The 17,414-nt window shown below is 39.4% G+C and overlaps 1 protein-coding gene across 2 annotated transcripts in view; it reads right to left on the bottom strand.

Annotated features, from left to right (window-relative positions):
* Window positions 1–4,894: 4,894 nt before the first annotated feature.
* The window catches only part of CUL5 (cullin 5), a 34,903-nt gene continuing 22,383 nt past the window's right edge, over window positions 4,895–17,414 (bottom strand). The window contains exons 12-19 of one of the 2 annotated variants that reach the window (XM_032990829.2): window positions 15,311–15,443; window positions 14,679–14,810; window positions 13,899–14,022; window positions 12,978–13,153; window positions 12,698–12,859; window positions 11,885–12,003; window positions 10,447–10,570; window positions 4,895–9,271 (exon numbers count right to left, since the gene is read on the bottom strand). In XM_032990829.2, the coding sequence (XP_032846720.2) occupies window positions 9,077–9,271; window positions 10,447–10,570; window positions 11,885–12,003; window positions 12,698–12,859; window positions 12,978–13,153; window positions 13,899–14,022; window positions 14,679–14,810; window positions 15,311–15,443 (1,165 nt within the window). In that variant the 3' untranslated portion in view covers window positions 4,895–9,076. Of the gene's footprint in view, window positions 9,272–10,446; window positions 10,571–11,884; window positions 12,004–12,697; window positions 12,860–12,977; window positions 13,154–13,898; window positions 14,023–14,678; window positions 14,811–15,310; window positions 15,444–17,414 lie in introns of those variants that run through there. The other variant, XM_042793188.1, reaches the window with a different exon arrangement.

Genomic DNA, 17,414 nt, shown 5'->3' with positions numbered 1-17,414 from the left:
GGGAGCCCCGGGTGCGGGGCCGAGAACCTCGGCTTCCGTGCCAAGAAGGAAAAATAACCAATAACGAACGGTGTGAAGACGGATCCATGCAGGGCAAGAACCAGCGCCCGCGGTTGTCTCCTCTGCCCGGGGAAGGGGAAACGACACTGAGGCTGCGCTCCGCCGGCCCTCGGCCCAGCCCCTCGCCCTGCCCACGCTGCGCTGTGGAGCTGAAATAAGCTACAGAAATTCATCCACCTGTGGAACCCGTATCAGAAACATACCCGCGCAGTTACAAGGTCTTTGGGGAGGGAAGTGTTTACCTGAGTGTGGGGCATTTCGTGTCTGGCATGCCCTTGTGCTGTAGCTGCATGCTGTTTTCAGAAAAGCCAGCAACTTAATTCCTCTTAAACTCCTTCCTATCTAGCCCTGGCATAAACATCTAACGGTGCTTCCTCATAATTCAAACCTGGCTGAGAACCGTCTCAGCAGCTGCCTTTACAGAAAGGTGGGTACCCACTCGACCCCAGCTCCATGTAAGGCTGCCCATATTGGTTCCAGTCTTCTCTGCACTTTGCTTTCCCCTGTCATGCTCTCTGCCTCTGGATGTCTAGATGAAGGCCAGTATTAAATCTCTACAACTGTCTGCCTGCTTGACAATGCCTCTCTCCACTCTGTCTGTCTAACATCCATAGAGCCAGGCCAGGAAAAGCCTGGATGTTCCTGATCTTGAGCTTTATGGCTCAAAAGACAAGGTAACAATCTCTATGAATTGCGCAGCAGCACACTGTGTAGGACAAGAAGTTCTGTATTTGTTTATGATCAGTCTTGCTTACTTTCTCCTCAACTACTTTTTAAATTCCTGAAGGAGTAAACATACCATCTATTACAGTAACCCATAACTGACTGCTGTATTCTCTGGAAAAGCCAGGTAAAGCAGCATTTACTTGCACCTTCCCTTCCAACCACAAACTGGAACAAATGCAGAGAAGCATGCTTTGGATAGAGCATCTGGAAAGCAATCTCAACAACTTGTTATCATCCACTTGCTATCTTGACTGATTATTTTACTATTTTCTTTTCACATTGTAAAACTAACATTCATCAAAATTGTTTCAGTTCATGTTCTGTTCTGCACCTCATTCATTTCTCTTTGAGAGAGGATTTCACTTTCTCTCTGTCTGCTCTCAGAAGTAGGATACTTCTTGCTTTCCATATATGTCTAAAGACTCTCCAGACACGTAGTGAGAGGCTGATTGGGACTGGCACAGATCAGGGAAGCATTTGTACTCTTTTGCTTCCTTGGCTGTCGGTAGCTGATGTTCTGAGAGTTTGACCAATGTAGTCTAGACCTTTGATTTAGAGCCAAAGTTTTCAAGTACAAACCAGAGATAACAGAGGAACTGACAAATATTGACTCAGGAAGGACTGAAGATTTTACCCTGAAAATATATATATATCATACAGGAAAGACATCCAACTTGGTTGCATGAAGATATTTTTCAGAAATGAGTAATGCTAAAAACAGAAGGGAAAAAAAAAAAAAAAAGGAAAGCTCTTACTTAACTTTGCCTTTACTCTTGCAGTATACAGCCCTTTTTTTCAGGGATGCAGCCTGCTAATGCACCAGGACTGACATTCGTATCATCTCAGCCAGAAAGGCACTTGGACTCCCAGACAAATTAATTAATAGCCCCTTTACTTGAGCTCACACCAGCAGGAAAAAGAGGACAATAAAGATAATCCTACCTTCCTTCAGATGCTGGGAACTTGGAGCTGTGCAGCATCAGACACACCTTCCATCAGGATACAGCCCGTGGTGCAGATCCTGTCTGTGGAGAGGTTCCCTAATGTTTTGCTCTTCAGAGCTCTTGTTGGACCTTCTGAGAAGAAAACAATTCTGGTCATCATTCCTAATGTCAAACAAAAGGATGTTCACACGAGAGCACGCGGCTTCGCTTTCTGAAAGAGACAACATGCAGGCGCTGTAATTGCCAAAGCCAGGAGGGAGCTCCTACAGGTTCCTGCGTTACAATGAGCTGGCCAAATATTTAATGTGGCCAGGGGACCTGTGCAGCACAGGATAGGCCAGAAGGCCAAGCTGCACCTGTGCTGCAGCACAGCCTGTGCTGTAACACAACCAGCACCTTCTCAGGTTAACTGGTTATGCGGGTCAGTAACTCCCTGGTGTACAATGGCCGCCTGGTTAGGACACTGCTGAAATACAACTACTGTAACACAGAGCATCATATTCCTTGGCCTAAAGGGTAAGCAAGGTTATTGGGTAATTTACCAGATTTCAGCAACCTAAGTATTAACTCTATGGGAATTTAGAAGATACAGCATAGCACTATAATAAAAATTATTTCATTGTTCTGCAACTTCAAGCCTCCAACAAGATGACAGGTATTCTTAAAATAACATTGCTTTGAAAGTTAGTCTGAAGCTGTGTAAGAACTCCAGTGCACAGAGAAGCTAAGTGAAGAAAAAAGAAATATCCCCTCCCCAGAGTTAATAAATACATTTCAGGATACAAATCCTCTAATGCAATATCAAAAAAAAAAAATACAGAAAGAATGCCTTTAATAGGTCAAACAAAAAAATCCATTGCAGCCAGCGTTCCCTCGTGCAATCCCTCTCCCAGCACTTTGGGCTGCACCTTCCCCCACATCTACTTACACCCTCCCCGTCCTGACCCCACGCCGGTGGCAGGATGCCCTCGCCAGCCGCCTCCTGGCCCCGGCCAAACCGCCACTCGCAGCCCCAGCGGGGGCGGCTGCGGGGGAGCAGGGAAGACGCCCCTTTAGCCCGTGGGGTCGGTGCCCCCCTCCCGCGCAGGCAGCGGCTCGCACACCTCCGGGAGATGGTGAGCACTGGCAGGGGTGCTCTGCTGGGCGCTCCCCTGTGTTTTCTATCTTCAGCCCTGGTCTAATGATCTTCATACAGCCCCCTCCTCCGCCCCTGCATCTGTTACTGCATCTAGTCAATCAGTTGCCTCCCCCCCTTAGTGCTTTTCCACTGGGAGTGCTTTAAGATTCTCCAGGATAATTCATTTGCAGGAGAATTCCCAAGTTCAACAGCTGCTGCTTCAGGCTGAGCAGAAGAGCTGAGGTGCTTTCTCTGGACCTCCCCAGCATCCACCTTCATAGTTTAATGATGTTAGAGGGTATGTGCTTGACTTTATTATCTGTTACCCAAGAAGCTGTCTAACCCTTTTTGAACCTGGCAATACTTGTGACCTGCATCCCGAGGAAACAAGTCCTCTTTTAGTATTTTAAAGCATTCCGCTGGTTTTATGAAGTAGTGCTGATGTTACAGGATTCTGTGAACACAGTTCTGCCTTACTCTCTGCATTTCTGCATTTGTAAAGCTCAGTCACATCCACCTTTGAATTCTCCTCTCCCAGCTGAAGCTCTAGCTTCCCCAGCTCCATGGCAATTTGGTTTCCTTCATACCATTTGGTGTGGAACCTAGGCAAAAAGCCGCTGGCAACCCACCCGTCCCCTGGTACCGAAGCTGGCTGTAGCACTAGGTGGCACTCCTTGGCCAGCAGTTCCGTTTCACACCTCAATTCCTTCAGAAGCGTGGGCTGAATTTCAGCTGGGCCAGGAGGGCTCACTGACACCTAGCATACCTGCTTGATGCAATAAACCTTGCATATGTACCTTAGCTTGAGATAAATTCCAGCTGTCTGCTACAAAAAATGCTGGTGGTGGTGTCACTTTCTTAATGTCTTCAGCAGTAGAAATCAATGACTGCACTAGATGGCAAATTCCAAACTGTATGTACAAAAATATTAGACTGTGGTCTTAAAAACAGAAAGAAACCCATACTGCATTCCCTTCGTATTTTCTTTCAGCATCTCTTCTCACCAAGAACAGGCATAACGTACTAACTTCAACGTCACTAACTTTTAGTGGTCAGTCTTTCAGACTATCAAACCCAGTCACACTGTGCTGCTCTTCCTTCGCTTGAAAGATGAGATTTCTTTTGACCGTGCCCCAGATCAGCAAACCGAAGCAGCAGCCTACATGCCTCCAACTGTTCTCTCTTGCAGGTGTTTCACAGTGGCTGCAAGACTTGGAGCACAGGATCCCATTTATTCCACTAAAGTGAGAATGACTTACAGGCACCGTAAGGACAGCTAGAGATATTGAAAGAGATGTCTAGAGAGAGAGGGTCTAGAGCAAAAGTCCCGTGAGGAGCGGCTGAGGGAAGTGGGATCATTGAGCCTGGAGAAAAGGAGGCTCAGGGGAGACCTTATCACTCTCTACAGCTACCTGAAAGGAGGTTGTAGGGTGGTGGGTGTCGGTCTCCTCTCCCCCAAGTAAAAAGCATAGGATGAAATGGCCTCGAGCTGCACCAGGGGAGGTTTAGATTGGATCTCAAGAAACATCTCCCCACTCAAAGGGTTGTCAAGCATTGAAACGGGCTGTCCAGGGAAGTGGTTGAATCACCATCCCTGGAGGCAACTAAAAGACATGTAGATGTGGCTCATGGAGACATGGGTTAGTGGTGGACTTGGCAGTGTTAGGTTAACGGCTGGACTCGATCTTAAAGGTCTTCTATAAGACCTTTAAGAATTCTATAATTCTATGAATGTATGTTGACATGTAAATCAAAGAAAAAAATAAAGCCAAAAGAACGAAGCAGGTTTAAAGCCTTTCATATTTAGGTCAATAATTCTACCTAAACTATGATCAATTTACACGGGGGTAGAGGATGATTCAGCTAAGCAACTCCTTTGATAACTGCCTTATTTCTAGAGAACAACTCCACCTGGAAAACCACTGTTGTGAAAGACTACACTTTGCCCTAAGAGAGAAAAAAAAAAAAAGTTTGGAAATAATGGCAGCCTGCTATCTAAGTTCTGCCTGTAAGAACTGCTAGTTTGCAAATTGCCATGCACACTGAATAGTCTCTCAAAAATAGTTATTTATTCCATACAGATAGTTCTGACCTTTGCATATACCAGGAAGCACAAAACACTGATGTTAGCTGGTGTACTTAAAGAAAAAAAAACTTCAAATGTAAAAAGAGATTGATGTTAAAAGGCAGGGACAAGCAGAAAAGGAAAACCATTACAGTAAAAGCACTCCTTCAGGCAATCAGCTGTTCCCACATCACTGTTTACTGAAGGATCAGGTACCCGAAGGGCTCAGCAGTCTGATGACACCACTGGTAATTTTCAGTGACACTAATTTGTAAGTAATTTCAGAGACAAATCAACCAAAACATGCAGCAATCCAAGTATATCCCGGTAAATTACACAGCCACAAACCCCTTTTTAAAAAAATGCCATAAACAGAAAGTCAGGCACCTCCAGCCACTTTTGGCATGGCCGGCTTTGATACATTTAAATTGAAAGACTACAGCTCATCTTTAAATAGAATTTGGAAGGCTGAACAGCTCTACATACAACCTTAAGTACTTGAAAAATCATAACAACAAAAGAACTGGAAGTCTTTTTTTTTTTTTTTTTTTTTCCCAGTACTCTGATCATAAGAGACTTTGGGACTTGGAATCAGGCAGATCTCATACAGCAGCATTTTTCAGGAGCAGCACCTGAATTCAACTTAAAAATTTTGCAGGGGAGGACACCAAAATACCTTGCTAAATGAGTAGTCTTTTATATTACATATTTATTTTGCAAGAAAATAAATTATACAACTTAAAAAATAAAATTCAAAAATTAAGCAGTACATCAAAATAGTTCAGCTGGACTGCCATACAGAAACTACCACCATTCAAAATTGTACAGCATTATTATCTTGGTAGTGGCACACATTCAAAATTGTAAATACCATACGTAGATAAGATATTACAACTCAGGAACTCAAGTTTGCTCAACACTCCAGACTACATATAATGTATATGACAGGAAAGCTTTCATGTATTGTTTATTTCACAAATATGACCTCAAAGAATTACAAAGATAGCATCCCAGTCATTTAGATGAAAATAGAAAACAGTTTGAGTTTAAGATAGCAAATCTTTCTGTAAAACTATCAAATCTTTTTGCCAATTGTATTTTTAAAATTTGCACTTTACAGGACAATGGCATCCCAATGCAAATAAATGCAACATGTGAACATTCAGAACATTTATAGTAAGTTTAAAAAGGTGAAACCGGGAAAGTCACATTGTCTTTTGGAAATGTAATTGCATTACAGTCATAATAAATGAAAGATAGATGAGTAAAAATAGAAGCTAGGGACACCAACTGTGGAAAGTGGAAAATGGAAGACTTCAGAATCGAAACTGAGATCCTCATCAAGTTGTTGGGACAGAGAAAGATTTAACAGTATGTCTTAATTAAACCCATTAAGAGTGATTTTTTTTTTTCCCCCTCTTCTACATCAGATTTCATTCCGTAGCTATTCACCGTGGCAGTGTGTGTGGCAACATGTTTTACAGATGCAGCACCTCTTTAAGCTAGGTCTTTGGACATATATATTCATAGCTAAAAATTGCAGCCTTAAAAGTGCATTGTTGCCATATTGCAAGTGAAGAATAGTTCATTTTCATTCAGATATGAACTCTACCCTCCCCAAAAGAACAGTTTACCCCAGGTATCTCCCTGTGCCCCAGGTGATACTAGTTTTAAGTGCATATTGGTGAAAGTGACCTGATGAAGGACGCTAAATGTGATTCTGCATCTTTAACAAATTTGCTGGTGTGAGTCTCAGATTTAATAAAAAACCTGACATCCATTTCCAGTATATATTTAAAGAAAAATGACCATGTCATAGGCACATTACCAATTCTATTTCTGCATCCCAGGTGTTGAGAAACTTATAGATAACATTTAGGTTGTATTATTTTATATTTATTAGTTGAGGAAACATGTAGCTCCTTAGCTTTTAGCAACCTGTTGTTTTCTGCATACACTCTGGCTTCCTAAACAGCTGTATCCGAGATGCAATCTCTTAAGCTTCTCTCTCAAATCTACATCAATGGCTTCAAAATCAGCATTACCCCCTTTTCAGCTCTATTCTGCGTGACAATTTCACACCTGCTCTTCTCTGGTTAAGGATTGGAATTTTTTATGTTGAAAAGGGTGTGCTCAGACTGTCATGTTTTCCCCCAATTACCCCAAGTGAGCATTTATTCCTTTTAAGTTACGAAGACTGAAAGCCTTGCAGCACAATTTTTTTAATTAGAATTTAGTTTTCTAATGTTCAAATAATTTTACTGGTTAACTATGCAGAGCACCACTTGCTTTTGATTCTGAACTGCAACACCACGGAGCCAACAGAAAAGGTGCCTTATTTTTAAACAGCATCTACTTTTGAGTATCAATAAAAGCATGTAACATTAGCTGTGGGATTTCAACCAATTGTAACTGGCCAGGTCTCAATTTCTCTCCATCTCTTATTGATAAAATCCTCAATACCAAAAATTTCTTACTCAAATAGATGTCCATGTACACACTGCTCTCAAGTGTATTGGCATTTACATGAGCAACAGGGCATGCAGCCTGTTAAAGGGTGCAAACAGCCATTCTTGTAGTTTGTTTTTAAACCACTCTTACTGTATTCTTTACTGCAACCATGTGAAAGCAAAAATCCACCTCTTACTTACTGGACGTTTTTTGTTTTTGACTAAAGTTAACTGTATCCTCTTTCCCCTTTCAATCACCAAAGACGATGAGACCTTTAGATGTTGTAGTTGAACTGGTTAATTAAAAAAAATTCGCACACTTGCGATTTATAGAATATTCATATAGAACTGAGTAAAGCACAACTTACCTTTTGTCCCAAGACAGGCACTCTGCTCCAGTGATTCATGTTATCAGTCCAGTACATGCTGGGACCTTTCAGAGTAGCAGAGGCAGGCAGTGCCAAACAACTACTTAAGATGATTGAAAATAGAAGAGGTAACATTAAAAAGTTGAAATTCCTGATGTGTATTTGGCACACTCTCTGCATATACTAAACTAGGTATTTTTCCTTAGCTTTTTGCCACTTTCATTTCAATTGTATTTCCTACTCTGCCTGTTTCAAAATAAAAAGCAGAAGGTTTGTTTTTCATAGAAAGATGTTGACTTCTAAGCAACAATCCAAGTCCAATTGGATTAACCTTTCATTTATATCTAAAGTTATCAATGAGTAAACAGTACAGGGATCTTCAGGTGTTATTTTCTTTCCAGGGGAGTTGTGCATCAATTGCTCTTTAATGCATTCAGATTTAGTCATACTAAAATAGTCGGAATACAAATATTAAATGTAAAAAGAAATACACTTAATATTTCTGTTCAGTATAACAGACACACCTGTGAAAACTGCCTTTAGAGTGAAGTATCATTCAAGAAAGCTTTACCTTCTCGAAAAGGATTGTAGCAAATCATCCGTCCAAATAAGGTAGCAAATAATGTGTATCCACTTGTTTACAGCAAACAATTTAAAAACAATGATCTCTTGCTTAAGGAAAAATATCACCCATGACTTGGAATTACTTTTATGTCACTTACGTGTCAATTATTAAAATCCAGTTACTAGATTGAAGCACTGCTCTAGCCAACAGGTTTTAACTGTAACAAATACATATCAGTTGTGATGCATGTGTTTGTGTCTCTCAAATGTTATTACATATAGAGGATCAAAAGGTGGACAGTACATTACTCTGCTGATCCAAAACACAAAAGTGAAAGTGCTACTTCTAGTCCTAAAAAAAAAAAAAAAACAAACAAAACAAAACAAAAAAAAAAAAAAACCAAACCCAAAACAAAACTAATAGCAGTTCCTCAGTGCATGAATATTTGAATATTTTCTCCTTGTGCAAGTACTGGTCATCTAAAAACCCAAACCTGTATTCTTCCTGGTGGGTGTAAATCAAATCTACTTTAAAAAGTTCACAATGGGCTCTTCATGAATGCAAGTTTCCCACAAAACAGCATGCTGTTAAAAGTGTGCAACATGAAGGGAATGCCATCATGCTAGCTGAAAGATATTGGCAAAATATAGTCCTCTGTAAGGTAAGGCAGGGATTTTAATACGTAACGAAAGTCAAAAGTCCTTCTGCAGCACAAACTGTTGCAGCTGTCTGTCCAAGCACCCTTCCATTTATGTTCTCAGCATCCTGCAGAGTCCTCAAATTATGCCATATATATGAAGGTGTTGATATCCGACTCATCTCTTCTGATATATTTGTGCTCTATAAGCCACTCAATTTGCTCTTTTATCATTTTCTTTTGTGGCAAGAACATGTTTTTCAATATTTCTACCAGTTCAGTCTGAAGCTGGGCATTAGTAATTTTCTTCCGCATTTTCATTATTTGGATTATAGCCTCCTGGTGGGGGACAAGAGAAAAAAAAAAATATTTTTTTTGAAATGCATGGGTGAAGTGACAAAGTGAACACAACATTAATAGGAGGGCTCCTAATAAGACAAGACAGCAAAGAAATCTGTATTTTTCCTTAAAAATCAGATATATGCTGCATTTCTTAACCTAAGTAGATACTAAACTGCATTTACAAAGAAATTGATAAAGGAAAAGAATGAAGCACTGGTAAGATGCAAAAGATATAAGACAAGTTCAGTCAAAGGAGAATCTGCAGTTATATCTTAGAGTGTGAATTACTCACTAACACCTAACATTCATTCACTCTCTGAACAGAAGTTGTCCTTTTCCAGGGTGACTTGTGATACACCTTGTGAATACCTCATGAAACGCAAGCTCAATGTCAAATTGAAACTCCCAAGGAGCTCTCATTTTATAAATATAATCAGGCATTAATCCTGATGGAAGTATGGCCAAGATGTTAAGTCAGGTGGTACAATTCACAATGTGCATGGCCTGGAATCCAGTCTGAACAGACCTGCAATTTGAAGATAAGATGGGATTTTTGAGACTCTATTTTAGATCGTGATCTCTGATGCCAACAAAATTCAGGGTTTTTTTAGAATTGTCAGCTCAAAAGATCTGACATGAGTACCTGTCTGAAGGACAACCAACCACAAAGCAGGAAGCTGCAGTTTGTACATTTAAGATGTACTTACAAACTTCCCCTCTAAAGAGAAGGCCTTCCAGAAAGTCATACTGCTATTACTAAAGCGTGATCCCATCTCTGAGATTACCCTCTTCATACAGAGCAGCCAAAGAGATCGCAAGACCAACAGTACTGTTTGTTCATGTTGGTGTCTCAAGTCAGTCAGCTTTACCATCTACTGCTGCCCCCCACCACTACACAGTTACGCCTTCACCACTTGCTCAGTATCTGCTTTGTCCTCTTCAAAAACGGTGAGCTGGTACATCAGAACAGGAGGCTGATAACTAAAGTGCATAAACACACAGGCAAAATGCGGTGTTCACACAGGATCTAAGCCAAATAGCAAAAGTAAGTTCCAGTGGGATTCAAAAGCATTCATTTCATACATCAACATCCAAATGTTGCCAGCATGCCATAGTGACAATACAACAAAAGAAATACAGTATTTTTATAATTCCTCTAGCAGTGTACTTGCCTGGGTTCGTAATATTCTTAGCTGGACTATTCCTTCATTTTCCTCTTCCCGCATCCTCTCTGTAGTAAGTTGCAATCGACCAATCAAATTTATCTTGCCCCTTTTCTGAACTTTAGCGTTTTTTCTGAAAAAGTTGTATTGTATGAAAATAAGCAAAAAATACATTTTCAATTAAGGAATTCCTGTTAAACTTAAATTACAGCAGCAATGAGTACCATCACATATCAGATATTTATAGTCTACAAGCATTACAGCAGTGAGATAGCTGGCTGACAAATCAAAACTCAGTGCCAATATCTCTGCACAATAAAACCTGAATACACTAGCAGTAAAAAAAAAAAAAAAAAATCCATCAGCTGAGATGGACAGAGTCCGAAGTTTAACATAGTATTGGTAACTTTTCAAGAACAAAATTTCAGGAAAATATATTTCAGTTAAATTATATAAAACTAGAGCTGTTTGGAAGAAGTTTTTACAACAAAGTTCAGGAAATTGGACTAGTTAATATTCCATCAAAAGAACTGTCTGTCTAGCAGAAAAGAAGGATGAAAACCAGCTATTGTAACAAAGAAAACTGATGGCATTCTTCAGTGGTCACCCACAAACTTTCTGTACAGCCTGTCTCTTCTGTCAGGCCCTTTCATCATTTCCCAAAGATCACAATCCTGACGACAGGACCAAACATCATAGCCCTGGACAAGAACATAAGCCCCAGGAAAGCAGACTTGTCACCTCTCTCCACAGATCCAGATGTCAAGCTGCTACTGAGAATGAGGCCCAGAATCTGAGGTTACTAGCAAGGTGCCAGTTCTAATCATAGTCATAGAGAGAGGCAAAACCCAAAGGAAAACATGCTGAATGTTATAGACTATTTAGACAGTCTATACTGTCTTATGCTCTGAAGGATGTCAAAGTACCAGTAAAAGAGCACTGCAATTCTCACTGAAACAAAGACACTCCTCTCCAGTGAAAGCCACTCCAAAAAGCCTGGCTTTTGAAAGCATTCCATATTATTACGCAGTTTCACTTCCTTTTTTAACTTACCACTTTGGTTTTGAAACTCTGTGTGTGTATAATAGTCAATACAGCACTAGGGCTCTGCTTATATGCCTTTCTTACTATGTAAAATTCCACAGGCTCATTAGCAACAGAAAGATAGCAAAGCCTCCAATTTTGCACCTCATCCCATGGTGTTTAAGAAATTTAATTTCACAGAAATCAGAATCACAGAAACATTGGTCTGAAGGGGCTGCTGGAGGTCATCTAGTCCAACCACCTTCCTGATGCATCAGTATCGCCAAAACTAAGGGAGGACAGGGCAGCAAAGCATGTGTCTAGCTGAATCTTAAAAACTTTCAAGGGCGAAGATCAACTTAAAGTGAATTCCTGTAGTTATAAAATAGTACATTGTTATTATACTTTTCAAACATCATCTTACATTAAACTGAACTCCTGGTTCACCGAGAAGAGGGTTCCTTCTGTAAAGTCTTTGGGTGAATTGACTTGAGGTTCATACAATAAAACCTGACGTTTCAGCTTTGGAAATGCTACAAGAGACTACAGAGAAAAGGGAGGGGAAAGAATGAAAATAAAACACCAGACTTTCTAAATGGAAAAAATTACTTTTTAAGAACATCGTTCACTGCTGTGTAGACTGTAGTGAGGGAGCCACGCAGCCACCTTTAAAGCTGCTAGAGGGCAACACAAAGATCCTAGTAAAACCAGAGAGGGAACAGTTTATCAAATCTCCTTCTGAAATGGGTTAGCATAAGTAAAATCATACAAAGTAGTAAAATGCACGAACTCACAGCTACAGAAGTGGTGTTAAGTCTGATTTACATGATTTCTCTCTTTTTTTCTTGAGCTAAATAATTAGAAGTCTAATAGAGCAAACACTGAAGTTATTTTTAAGCAACATATACTTATAGGGTGCCACTGATTTCTTAGAATTAGACCAGTTTCACTCCACAAACCACAATCATAACTATGTGCTTTAGGCACCATATGGTCAAAAAGATCTTACTGTTTCCAAAAGCTTGAGTTCAATAATACTGGGTAGAAAGAATGTGTTAATGTAAAGGCTGTGTATGCTCAGCAGTAGTGCAAAGAGCCAGCATTACAGCTGATTAATTAGCAAGAAAGGCGTTCACATTTCAATTTCAAAGTGTTATCTGACAACGCTTTAAAAATACTAATCCAGTATTTCAGAATACAAATATGAAGAAATCTGTTTCAAGAGAAAGGGAGATACCCATAAAGTCCTCCTAAGTTCTGCATCAGGGAGTTCAGTTGCCAGTTTAAGATTTTCAAAGCTGATCTTCTCTCTGGGTCTTTGGTTCCACGCAAATAGCACAGCTAGCTGAAATGTTGTTACCTCCAAGTCATACTGGCCAACCTCATTCTTAAATGTTATCTGCAAACAGAACGACAATTTTACTTATAAGCTTTTCTGGATCACAAGCTTCCTTACTATTATAAATACACAGAAAGTACAGTCACTGAGACTGATACACCAAAAGCTTTACACTTACAATTCCATTAGACATGAGGTGGTGCCAGTGCAGTTTTCTACCACTGTGATTCTTTTTATAAAATTCTTCAACTTCTGGGATGAGATCTTCTAATTCCGTGGGCAGTGAGACAAACACTTTTTCAGAACTTCGGGACCAGGCACCAGCATTTAAAATTTTAATATTCACAGAGTCAGCTGTGAGACAATATTGGATTATGTGAATTTCCAGGTACAACAAGCAGATAAACAAAATGCCTTTTTTTTTTTTTTCCTACTCCAAATACAATTATGGAGGACTGAATTTTCAGAAAGTAGCAGGGTGTCTACCTACTTAAACATTAAGGTACACTATTTATGCACCACTGGCTTTCTGCCAGAAACACTGATTGAAATTTGTGGTTTTTTGGCTTGCCTCTGCAGAACTCCTTAAGCCCTGATGCTTGTAAGTACTACTCAAGGGTTTTCAGCAGTAGCAGGTCCAAAACTGGATGTTCCTCAGACTCTCTCATCAGTGAAATTTAATCTCAGAAATGTGATTTAAGTTCTTCACAGCATGCACCCAGCTCTCCCGCTGTCAGATAAAGGAGGAGCACAGCATGAAGCACTCATGAAGACTGATGAGTACATAAAAGAAGGGAGTAGTTCAAGCATTCACCTGGTCAATACTGATTGAAGCCCCTGCTTGGAATTTATTTACAAGAGTAGGGAGTCTGTATCTACAAGATTGATCATAATGAAAACCCACAATAACTTACAGAATTATATAGCTCTGGTGTCAACTGTAAGATAAAGCAGAGTCTACAGACACTTCCAATCTAGGGGTAACAATGCCCTGAAGACTACGTTCAACCTGCAGTTGGTATAATTTTTAACTCAAGATTCAATAGAACTCTTTTTCACTAAGAGAAATAAAAAATAGCAAATAATTTGAAAACAATACCTGGTAAAGCAAGTTTATTATTTTTGTGCATTTCTTTGAAGGCCTGGTTCAAGTCTTCAGACACTTTGATATCCTGGAACATTCTAGCCAGCTTGTTTACATAGTCTGCTGGCATTCCTACTTCCTGGATAAACAAACAGAACACTAAACTATGGCATAGACAACTGTGAACAAAAAGCTTTATTTTTAAAATAATAAACTCCAAAAAATGAAGAGCATTACAAGTATACAAGTATCATCACTTTACAGCAACAGTTAATCTGCAATACAATATAAAGTTTTTTACAAGGATCATAAGTAGTTAGCCCTTAAGGGCATACGATGCTTCTTTTTAAGAAATATAAGTGCTGAAGAATATATGCATGTGTTAAGGAATCAAAGAATCCCGAGATTTGAAGGAGTATTTAAGGCATGCAAATAATATTCTAATCTACAAAAAATTTCACTATTAGAACACAGCTCAAATTATTTAACTACCTAAACAAGTACACTGCATTTTGTTGATTTGCATATGGAATATATGAAGATTTCAGGTAATCATATGTGAAATATTTTAAAATCTATCACTACCACTAGTAGGATCAACATTTCTTTCAGAAGAGAGATAAACTGTTTTACTTTCCTAAGTATTGCAATAAAACAGAAGTATAAGATGTCCTGAGTGGTCTACAATTTAAGACAGAACTCACCTAAGCAAGAAGGGTATCTCAGTTCGTGAGTGGGCATTAATACCAGAAGCAAGAGGCACAACCAAACAAAGAAAGATGTCAGGCTACTTACTCTGAGCCATTCCACCATATTCTCCTCAATTTCACTATCAGCTGATATATCTAATATCAGGCGTCTTGTTAAGTGAGCTTTGTGATATCGCATGAAAACGTCTTTATTCTGTACATATTTAAGTACCAAAAGCTGTCAAAAAAGTAGATTTTAATATATTTATATGCACTGTCAATCAGACAAGTCTTTGAATGCTGATCTAACGTCACTGTAGACTATGAAGTAGAAAAAGGCTACTTGACATTGCCCTAAAAGCAACTATGTTAATACTATCACAGGCATCAGCTTTGAATCTTTCATAATATCACACCTCCAATTTCTTCTTAAATCAGAAAAGACATTGAAACCAGTATGTAAAAGTCTCCTGTATTATTTTATAGACTAACATTATTGTAATACACTACAGTGATATAGGCATTAATTTAGCACAGTAATTTTGTGAACTGACAGACATAAAACATTGCATGATTTACAAGACTTAAAACACACACACACTTGATGACATAATAAACTCTTTTCCCTACTACCATACCTTGCATAACTGTTTTTGAAGATCAAGGCCTCAACCCATATAAGGAAATAAAACAAATTAATTCTTCACAATAATCGAGAAATAGAAAGCAAAAACATACCACTTCTTTGAGCTTTGCTTCAATTTCTTCAGAGGTTAGTTTTTTGCTTAGTGGTGTTTTTCTTAGCAACATGTCACAGTAATTAGCAAGAAGCTCAGGGCATTTGGATTCAGGCTGTGTTTTCAATCCAACACTATATAAAAGAAGAAGAATGTATCTTCAAACCGTATACAATCCTGCTATTCTGGAGTAGCCACACTGTTAACAAGACAGACCACTCTCTCCTGATCCCCTTGGCAAGGATCCTGGTGGTGAATTCATACCCTTGTTAAAGTAATGAAAACTTAGGGATAACTCCCTTTTCTTCTTGAAAGAATAAATACTACTAAACGTTTTCAGACAGCTTCTACAGCTTGATAATTCCAAATGCTTTTAATTTTAGAACTATAACAATGAAGGATTATGTTGAAACTACAGTTTGAAGCAACTAAATATTGCATAGCAATAAATATTCCAGTAAAGAATTAACAAATGCTGCAGTGAAATGTTTCTCTCATCTTGTCACTATGCTCTAATGAAAGTCTTAAGAACAGCCCCCTGCATCGCATTTCACAGACTGCAAAACCCAACACATCTATCGCATATTAACAGGATAAAATTATTTTATAACAGGTACAAATGGTGGACTAACAGCTTGGAGACTAAAGGCAAATTAATGCTGAACAAGAAGATGCTACAGTAGACAGAATGTGGCTCTTCAAAATGCAGTCAAGCACAAGGTCGTGTTCTGAGCCTGTGTCTAGACTGGTGAATAAAACAGTGCCAAGGACCAATCCCTATTTCTACATTCAAATGGCACCGACTTGACTGCTAGTCTCAAGGGCCCAAAACAAAGGCAGTGAATAAGATAGCAGGTGAGAAGCTGTGGGGATGCTCAGGAATCCACCCAGTGTTCTTGTTCATTCTCTCACCCTCTCATCAACTAGTGCAGACAGTGCTAAAACTCTTCAGACAACTTGTCCTTTTTAATTGATGAAGCACCTTGCAGGCTAGTGTATTCTGCCTTCCTTAAAAGCAGATCACTAGTCTTTTGGTTATTACAATTATTACAATTTGGTTATTACAATATACCTTATTTAATCAACATGTTGCCAGGTATTTCTGAACAGGAGTCTTTAAGATCCTGACAGCAACGAAAAATTACCAAATTCCATATTCTTAGGGTGAACTTCATGGCACAAGTTAAGCAGGATGAAGTTTTATTTTACTTAAACCAGGCTGTATATGTAGACAACTTGAAAGAGCTTGGGAAGAAGACTGCTGAATAGATGGCCATCTCCATCATGGTGTTTTCTAAGAAATCACTAGGCATGTTTAGCTTTAGGAGTGAAACACAGTTTCAATGAGGTATTGATTTGGATGCTCCTAGGGGAAATGAAAACATTACCAGAGACCTAAAAAATTCCTCTATCTTGCCTACATCTATACCAAGTATACAAAGCAGGGATCCAGTTTTTTTGTGAAGTTCTTCCTCTAATAACAAAGAAACAGCAAGGCTAATCCCTGTCCAGGCTTGCCATTAGTCCAAAACCAAACACAGAGTAAGAACCAGAATGCTGCAGAGATATTTATAATCATCCACTCCTGACTGGAAGTAATGAGAAAGGGAAGCTGGCAGTGCAGCTACATAAACTTTGCTTCTGTAGTAAATCAGTCTACAACCTATATATAAGCAATCCCAACCACCTAACATACAGATTCCTACTCAAGTGGTGCATCACACGTTAAATGTTTACCATCAATTAACTGCCTGCTACCTTTTCTTGGCCGAGTTAGCACAGTGGCCACTGTAAGCATGGCTTTTCTTCTTGAGTGACACAGGTCTGCTTAATCTACTGGAAACTGTTTAAACTAATCTGGTTAATCCTGCACCAAAGTGAAAATGTAACACCCAGATAGGTCAAACACAGCTGACACAAGAGGTGGCGGTAAACAGCTTGTGGATGGTTACACCTCGACCAACCACAGTTATTCACATAAAGTTTACTGCCTCAGTTTCCCCTCGGACTTTTACTGAAATTGTGGCAGTTATACAGCTCAGGTTTTTGGAATGAATAACCCAGGACGGTATTATTAAATTCAGCTAACAAACTGACTCATTACT

The sequence above is a fragment of the Tyto alba genome, unplaced genomic scaffold, assembly GCF_018691265.1.
Source record: "Tyto alba isolate M040663 unplaced genomic scaffold, T.alba_DEE_v4.0 Super-Scaffold_2, whole genome shotgun sequence".
Classification (NCBI taxonomy): domain Eukaryota; kingdom Metazoa; phylum Chordata; class Aves; order Strigiformes; family Tytonidae; genus Tyto; species Tyto alba.
This window is presented reverse-complemented; position numbering and strand designations above follow the sequence as displayed.